This window comes from Impatiens glandulifera, chromosome 4 (assembly GCF_907164915.1).
Source record: "Impatiens glandulifera chromosome 4, dImpGla2.1, whole genome shotgun sequence".
NCBI classification, from domain to species: Eukaryota; Viridiplantae; Streptophyta; class Magnoliopsida; order Ericales; family Balsaminaceae; genus Impatiens; species Impatiens glandulifera.
In genome coordinates this window covers 4636550-4645753 of record NC_061865.1, presented here as the reverse complement: position 1 = coordinate 4645753, position 9204 = coordinate 4636550, and the positions used below count along the sequence as shown (strand labels likewise).

General features: G+C 34.3%; 1 protein-coding gene across 1 annotated transcript; it reads right to left on the bottom strand.

Annotated features, from left to right (window-relative positions):
- Positions 1-1140: 1140 nt before the first annotated feature.
- On the bottom strand, positions 1141-8693 carry LOC124933809 (protein transport protein Sec24-like At3g07100). Its single transcript, XM_047474251.1, has 13 exons — positions 8467-8693; positions 6840-7811; positions 6621-6759; positions 5728-5918; positions 5549-5656; positions 5247-5450; positions 4447-4678; positions 4162-4311; positions 3864-4020; positions 2884-3011; positions 2467-2789; positions 2132-2320; positions 1141-1705 (listed from the first exon to the last, which is right to left on the bottom strand). Exons 2-13 carry the CDS (start codon positions 7761-7763, stop codon positions 1481-1483), a joined length of 2970 nt encoding a protein of 989 aa, XP_047330207.1. The 5' UTR covers positions 7764-7811; positions 8467-8693; the 3' UTR covers positions 1141-1480.
- Between the last annotated feature and the right edge of the window lie 511 nt (positions 8694-9204).

Genomic DNA, 9204 nt, shown 5'->3' with positions numbered 1-9204 from the left:
TAATTCACTTATAAGTATTTGCATTGGGTCCATTTGTTTTTATAAATTTGGATTGTGCATGTCGAATGGGGAATTTGTTAATTTATATATTTTATAAACTAATTTTCAAATAATTAATTATAAAATAACATATATAACAATTTCTAATAATTGTCTTATTATATAATTGACCAAAAAATTAAGTTAGTATTTCTATATAAAAAAAAAAGAAGGAATATTAGTATAACACTCTCTCATATATCAGTTTTATTATGTATTCAAATAATTATGATTTTCAATTCTAAAACAATTGAACTAATTTCAATGCTCACATATACTTATATTTATAGTTTTGAAACCGATCCAATCCGGTGAAGAGATGAAAACTATATTTAAGTTATGATTTACTATTACACTTTAAATTATTTTTTAGTCCATTAAAAACAGAATCAGGTTCAAATAAGGGGTAAAGTTTGAGGAGAATGATTACCCACATAAAACTAGAAATAGGTAAGTGGGAACTAAAAACGGGGAAAGAAGAACTGAGAGAGTAATAAGTGGAAAAAAAAATTATTTTTTTTAAATAGGATAAACCCGCTTGGTTAACTCGGGCTATCGAATTTCCTGTCCAACCGACGGATTAACCGGATTTAACTAGGTTGATTATATTTTCGATTTTTTTCCATTAATCCAGCCCGTTGGATTTGTAAGTCCAACCGGACCGAGTTTCAAAACTATGTTTATATTATATTTGTATTCTTTTTATAACTACATTATTTTCTGAAAATGATATATATATATATATATATATATTAATAACAATATATTAAAATTTTATTATTTGCATTTGATTAATCAGACATCAATAACCCATCTCATCAAATTATTTAAGCTAAAATATTAAAATACATTTTTTTTATCTTTAAAACTTTTAAAATACCAAACTCCCTTAATGGGTTTTAAAGTACCAAATATTAAATTAGTAATTTTGATATTTATAATAAATAAATATTATTTCACATAGTTGAACTATTTCTAATGATCTCAAAACATTTGAAGGCTGACTATTTTCAAAAAATAATACATAATACAAGTTCACATATATTGCATGTGTTATTGAAATTTGAAAGAAAATAAACTCAAGAAAAAGAAGAAGCAATATAACAATTGAACCTGAAAACAAACTAAATTATGAACAAAGTCTTGTAACAACTAAGATATAATATCTAGGTGTTCTTTAGAAGAGAGAAACCGAAGCTTTATATATTCCTTGCTTCAAACAAATCATGTAACAACCTGATGGAACAAAAAAAAATCAATATTGAAAGACCCTTACAACTGTTTTTACTTTAAAATAATCCCCTCGATCGAAACAAGTCCATCATCGCCCAAACCAAGAACCGACCCCTCGAGGGAACAGACAGACAGATATCATCTTGTCAGGGCAATTAAAAAGAAAAAAGACAAGTTCCTATCTTTATTATACCAATACATTTTCTTTTTATTGTAGTTGTCGTTGTATTTGCGCAATCCAATCTGCATAACCGTTCATACCACTAACTTGGTCCTCGACTAAGTTTGATAAAAGAAGATAACCTTCTCTGGGCTGTTCGCCTTGTCTCACCAGATGACATAACTGGTAGTATATTTTTTCACTGCTCCTTAACTTCTCCAATAGTTTCATTAGCTTTCTAGACATCGGATTATCTCGCTCACAAATGTCCACCTGATAACACAAACAATTAAGTGTTTGTTTTAATTAAATTCATTTTATAATATTATCTCATCCAAAGATGTTGATTTAGATGAGATAATGTTTTCTCACTCACACCCAAATTCAGTTCCAATAAAGTTTTTCAAATGGGCCAATTTAAGCTAAAAACTATGGCTTAATTATGTAAGGGGTCACTTAACTCAATAATGTAATAAGAAAGTCCAAAAGACAGCTTTAACCCAGTAAGTTAATCAAATTACTCCCTCTTTAATTGATTTCCCGAAATCAAAACTTACCAAGTACTATTTATTTGGTTTATTTAACATTTATTTTCCACACTTAACTCGTCCAGCACTTAAAATTCAACATTTAGTAATTTTCAGTTTTATCAAATTTGCATCATTTGGAGAAGTTAGAAACAAAATCATATAGATATACCTTGGAAAGGTCGGAAGCAAAATCATCTCCGAGTAAGTTCATAGTGATGTCAGGTGAAACCATTCTTCCAAACCATAGAATGAAACGACAACCATCGTCAAATATATAAATCCCTCTCGAGTCCAAGCTATCAGCTGTAAGTGGTAGCCTCGTAAGTTTGAACTCAGCAATCTCGTGAGGAGATGATGACTGCAAACAAAAGGATGCAATTTTGAGATTTTCTTTTTTGAGACTTTTTTTCCCTTGAGATATCAGACTCTTAGTTCAAGGCTTGAAGGTTTGCTTTGAGATTATTATTAAATGAAAAACTTTTAGTAGGAGGGACGGTTCAATACCTTTACAAGATATTCATCAATTCGAATCAAATCTGGATAAAGCATCTTCAATAAATTTCTAACAGGCATAGTCATCATGGTATGTCCTGTCGCACATCGTTCATCCAGTTGGACATCAACATACCCTCCGCGAAGTGGTATTGACTTGTACCATGCCAAACCGTATATCAACAAGAATTTTAGCGATTCTGGGTATATCATCCTGCCTCCTAACCGATGCTGGACCGCATAGAGACTTCTGTACTCTTTCATTATTTTGACAATAATTTGTTGTACCGAGTTCCGAGCCTCTTCCAATTTATAGGTTAATGTTCTCTCTATTGCTGCAGTTAGTAGTTCAATTCAAAATAGTCATTTTTTTCTTAATGATACAAAAGACCAAGAAATGAACAGCATAGGGGACTTTTACGCTTTTACCTAACCGACAAAGTATAGAAACAATGGCGCCCATATCTGCCTGGCGATACATCTCTCCTAGATCTGAAACAACAGGTATTGCCGCTGTATGGACTCTGATTCGTCTTTCTCCACTTGATGAAGTATATCTTTTGATTGTTAAGAAAATAAGCCATTGACATTTATATTGGAAAAGGACATCAACTAAAAGATATAATGAAATAGAAATGGGTATTGTAAAGAAGGACAAGGGCAGAAGAGACCTTTAAGTGTTAAATAAAACAAACCAATATTTAAGATACATATGGCCTTGTTTGATGTGGATTATTTGAGATTAATTTCAGATAACCCAGTATACAATCAACAATCTATTCATCAATCACATCATTCAAGTCATCAAACAAAAATACTAAAATACCCTCTATTTTAAATCTATATTTAAACCCCTATGACTTTTTACCCAAATAACTTTATTTTAATAACCTAAATGATGGGTTATTTGGAAATAACCACTCTGTTATTCAAATAAACCCAGATCAAGCAAGACCTTACAAATACTAGAACGTTCACATAGGCACCTATGCTTCAAATCATGAATATCATAAAACAAGTTATTTGGAAACACGTCTGTATCTGAATCTGGATGAGAAAAGGCCAATGAATTTTCAAGATACATTTGGATTGAAAATTGTGACACTTTCAAATACCTCTCATTAATGATCCAATTACCATGAAATTTGGATATTTCGTAGATCTCTTAAGGATAGATTTTTAGACCTCACCTGGCCCAATTGGACACCACATCCACCCGTAAAAGCAATTATATCGTCAAATTAAGTGTGGATCTAGTCAGGACTACGTTGAAATGCACCATGTTTCCATACGGCCATATGAGAAATTCGACTGGAGAGTATTCCCAAATGAAGCCAATTTACTGCTTAGGTTTATGATTAAGTAGCATGAAAATTGTAGAATAAACTCTTAAACAAAAGATAGGATACAGCAAAGCAACTTGGAAATATACTGTTTGAGTAGTTAGCAATGCCTCCTCAAGGGAAAGCTGCATTGCATAAGCTTTATCGCAGTCCACAGCAGGAAGTGCTAATAAATCAGTTGATCTTAGCATAAAATTTCCATGATAAGATGTGAACCTAATACCTGCCCCCACAAGAAAAATAGCGTAGAACATAAGCTTTCGGAATCCACATACAACCAAACTGCTTAATGAGAATGAAACTCAATCTGAAGCAAATTTTGACCAATCATATCTTTGTAGATGGTCGATGATCACAGACTAACCTTTCCCGCATCTTATGCGCATGACAGCTTCCCATGCAGTTTCTCTTGTAAGATCTCTGGTTAACTCATGCTTCAATTTCTCCTTATGAATGATTGATTGGAAACTTGGATAGTAATATACTTGACCACCAGTATATTTGGCCAGGGTTCCTAAATAACAAAATACCCATTTTTTTATCCTTAAATCCAAAACTTCTAGACTTTTTGAATCTTGCATTCTTTAAATAATGTTTGGGGTCAAGTCAACATACATTGTAAGTTGAGGAACACAACAAATATACTTACCTAAGGAGGCTATATCAGTGTACTTGTCACTGATAGCATATATATTTATAGCTATCTGGTACTTGGTACAATCTGCAGCCATTTGTTTATAGAAAGGATCTTCTGCTATTCTCAACGAATATTCTTTGTCTGTCCCGTAAACGCGTAAATCATCTCCACGCAATCTTAAACGGCCCACACCAAGTGATGGAAGAGTGCTCTGGAATATCAACAATTTACCCCCAAGTCGGTTCTGTAAATAAGACATAAAAAAGGATTAATGTTTTGATGTGGGGTAATTTGGAAATAATTTTGGGCCTCGTTTGATGTAAGTTATTGAAAATCTGGTTTTTTGAGGTTATTTGGGTAAAAAGATATTAAGGTTATAAATATATAATGAATAAATAATAATCATTATTATTTATAAATAGATAGTATTTTTGTATATTGGTTGATAATTTGATTGATGAATAGATAGTTTACTGGATAGTGGGTTATTTGAAATTAATCATAAATAACCTACGTCAATCCAGGCCTTGTTTAATGAGAAAGTTGATCAAATTACCAAATACCCTCAGTATTTGATATTTTAAAAAATAGTGTTAGTTTGCTATTTTGGTTGATGATTTGATGGAAGAATTGAAGGAAATGATAGGATGTTGGATTATCCACATCAAACAAGTCTAGTTTCTAGACAAGGAAAAACAACTAACATTCTGCAACTACATGGATAATTGAATTACTTAAAAGCTACAAAAGAAACAAAAAGGAAAAAGTAAGTAAATTATGGTTTAAAAGTGACATGATAGAGCGGAGCATACCATAACCATAAAAGCGGCTTTAAGAGCAGGACCCAAAGCAGACTCCACATTGAAATTATTCTCAAACATTGAGGGTAAGCTATCAAGGAAAGCATCAATTACTGTTCTTGACTCAGACAAGTTCACAAGAAGGTCATCAGGTAACGGAACAAATATGTCATCAAGATCAGAAACTGCCAACATTTGGGGCTGTGTCAAGCTTGACTGAGAAAACAACCAGAAAAAAAATAGCAGTAAATCCAGCTGAACTGATAAAAACACTGCATTGCCTTAGTTTTACAAAAAAAAAAATATGAACTCACCTTCATGTTGTAGAAATGTATTGTGCTGTCAAATGTTATAAACCCAATTTGTGTTCTAGGAGAAGCGGGAAAGTTATCTAAACAAGACTTAATAGTTTCAGCCACAACCTGCAAAAGATTGAAAATGATTATAAAAGTCCAATTATACCATAAGATATGACCTTTCTGAGAGTGCATACCTCAAGCATCCCACTTTTCACAGCAGAAATTGATACATCAATCAAGAAGAAGTATACTGGTGGCATTGGAGGTCGCACCATGTACTCAGTAGGAGCAACAAACTCCACACTACCCTTGGTAAGCTCGGGCCTCTCATGTAAATCGATTCTCCTTCCACTAGCATCCAACTGAGCAAAATACTCGCCTGGGACTGCATACGATAAACAAACATATCCATATTAACATATCAACATGCATGAAGTGTTGCAGGATGCCCTTGCAATTAGAAAGAAAGATGTAATGATATTTATATCACGGAAAGAAAGTGAACAGACCATTAAATTACACATACATATCATTATCCATAAAAAGAACACTTGAATATCCAAAAATAGAAATAAAAGTGTTTAAAACTGAGGTCATTAAGTCACTTTATTATTTGCGTTATGTTACAATGGCTATCTATAATTTTTATAGTTTTTTTCAATCTAGATCCAGAAACATTTGTAACTTTTCATTTCTTTATATTCAGATACAAAATACAAAAACAATAAGTGCTTCCAAATGGATCCATATGTCTAACTAGGAGTCAACAAGAAGAAAAACTATCCTCCATCCCCTATGTTCTCGCTTTGATTAGATAAAAATGATCAGAAGACACATGAATAGCGATAGGGGTTTCTATGATAATACACATGACAATTTTTATTCCCACAAATGAGCCATAATCTGAACAATTTATAGACAGTTTACACCAATGCAACAAGAAGTAGTTAAAATACTTAGATGTTGCTTACTGCTCTAATTCTGGCCTTGCATTCAAGAATTCAGGCAGGTGAAATCATAAAGGTAAACAGCATGTTATCTGATGCAATATCATTAACCCAATTATCTAAGTATAAACATGGATTACCATCATTCAGCAAAGCGCAAATGTTGCAACGCCACTTTCTTCCACTATCCGTGAACGTCACATATGGATTCACATAAGTACGACATTTTCTGCACCGTATGATTCCTGTCGGTACAAAGTTTATTATGGGAACCTCCTCCTGATGTGAGAAAATAAATGTCAGGAAAGATCACAAAGCACACATGCCAAACTGACAACAACAATAAAAAAAATACTCACCCCTTCCGGAGCTTCAGCAAGTGGACAAACAACTGCTCCAAGAGGTAAATGCCATCTTGACAACAAGGATTGAGAAGTTGGTACACAATTGGTTGAAAGCCTCAGATATCGAGAAGGACAGTTCATGGGATACGTTTCAGCAAATGCCTTTGGTTCCACATCACAATCCAATGGCCTGGGAAATGACTTGGTATCAATACCTGGATCAAGTGATCCAGCAACAGAGCCAATGGTAAGAGAGTTGAAATCATCTGCCAAGCCCTGGGCAGTCCCCATAGGAGGCCCAAAGGGTTGTTGATGCATTTGTGGGTAAGGCCCTGATGAAGTAGCAATTGGTGGAGGACCAATTTGGCCTCCTTGATATGAAAGAAAGGGAGCAGAAGTCACTGGTGGACGGTTGGGTACAAAACCTCCTTGATAAGGAGCGGATGATTGTAGAGTGGGAGCAACCATGTTAGTAGGTTCATTGGAGGTGTATCCAGGAAAAGGTGGTCTTGTTGGTTGTGATGTTGTCCAAGGACCAGAGAAAGGCAAATTTGAAGGAGGGATACTTGCGATTGGGGGGGTAGAGCTCCTTGGCATAAACGGTGCCTGAGGCTGATGTTGAGGTTGATGATGAAAAGGACCTGGTGGAGGTGTAGGCTGAGTATTTGGTGGCGATGCTTGAGCTATTGGAGGAAATTGTGGAGATGGAAACCGCTGGAAGGGAAATCCTGCAGGCCTTGGATTTCCATATGGCATTGATGGGTTATTGTATATACCTCCTGGTGGTGCAGCTTGAGAACCGGATGGATCATGTCTAACAGAAGCTCCAGGTCCAGGTGATAATGAAGGCATGAAGGCTTGGGGAATGGGAGGTGCTGAAGAAACAGGTCTTTGTGAAAAGTTACCTCGGTTAGGATTTTCGGCTCCCATTGACTCCATACTTTACGTTTTATTTCTTTGTGAGGTCTATTCTTCCATGAAAAGCTCCTATCCAATCATGACATTATAAATGAGACTTTTATACCATGGTAAAAGAAAATGATCAACTTGTTTTCCTCTTCAAAGACCAACTTGCTTCTTGTAAACACAATTTGCATGCAGAGGATATGAATAACTGGTGAGCATAACATATCTACTGACTTGTGAAGTGACATCTAACAAGAGAAGCCCGATCAGCTTTTAGAATCAATCAAGTATAGGTTTTGCAAATTTGTATTCTATGCAACACTCGTAAGCATGACAAAGTAAAGGTATTATATGTAATGCCCCGGTTTTTGAATGAAAATGTGGCAACTGGCAAAAAGTGTAGTTTCAGTGATGTATAAAGTCATAATCACAACAAAAATGGAGAATAGTTCGTTCCCAATGAAATAATGTTTGGCGATCTGCCAAGACCCACCAAACAGTAATCGAACATCGTTAAGTTATTTTATCATTTTTGACAAGTTAAAGATCGAAGCTTCCATCGACAAAACAAGAATGTTAAAGATGGGAAATCCACATATAAGTCTAATAGTCCTGATCTCTCAGTAACAACGGAATTTCAACAAGAAATTCGACAATTTAACCACTTCAACATCACCCATAATCTCAAAAGACCAAATCTTGACATAAATAAAATGTTCTTGGGTCTGAATATTACCGGGATCAAAATTGCGCAACGCTGCCGCTGAACCCCCGATGCGATACTTGGAGGTACACTCAGCGGGTGAACGAACAGGAAATGTATGCTTTTATAGAGAAGATTGTCCTGATACGATTAAACTGCAACAGAACGCCAAACGAGATAGGTTAAAGAGTTGAAATTTCCTTGAATTGAAGCAATCTTTTGATGGAGATCCAGACGCAAAAGTTTTGAGATTTGATAGAGACCGAGATTTTGAGAACAGTTCACACTTCGGACCTCTGTCCGTCTCCGTCTTCCCAAGAACCGAATGCAACCCGGGTCGGGACCTCGGGTCGGGATAAATATGTCAACCTCTTTCTTTCTATTTTTTTTATATTAATAAATTATTACAAATTAGTAATCTTTAATTTATTTTTCTTAAAATTAACTATAAAGTGGGATAAATTGGAATTTTGGAATTTTTTTTTAATAGTTTTAAATGTATATACATAAATAAAAATTAATGTCACAAATTTAACACTTAATTTCAGAGAAACAAGAGGTTTAAATTTTAACTGCTGATTCACTAGTTAAAACCTATTATCGGTTGAAATCCAATTGTTAAATTGGTTATATGAATCTTTTATTTATTTATAAATGTCAACTAGATAATAAGTTAACGAGATAATAAGTTAACGACATTTTAATAATTAAGACAAAACTTCGTTAATATCACTCTAGTCTCTTTGAGATCATGGGTTTGAGTCGATCAGA

What these genes read in the sequence shown, in the direction of transcription:
- LOC124933809 (XM_047474251.1), bottom strand. Translation starts at nt 7,763, where the DNA reads ATGGAGTCAATGGGAGCCGAAAATCCTAACCGAGGTAACTTTTCACAA. An exon ending in TTGCGCTTTGCTGAATGATG is followed by an intron (nt 5,919 to 6,620) that starts GTAATCCATGTT and finishes TATCGTATGCAG; the next exon opens with TCCCAGGCGAGTATTTTGCT. An exon ending in GCGCATAAGATGCGGGAAAG is followed by an intron (nt 4,021 to 4,161) that starts GTTAGTCTGTGA and finishes TTGTGGGGGCAG; the next exon opens with GTATTAGGTTCACATCTTAT.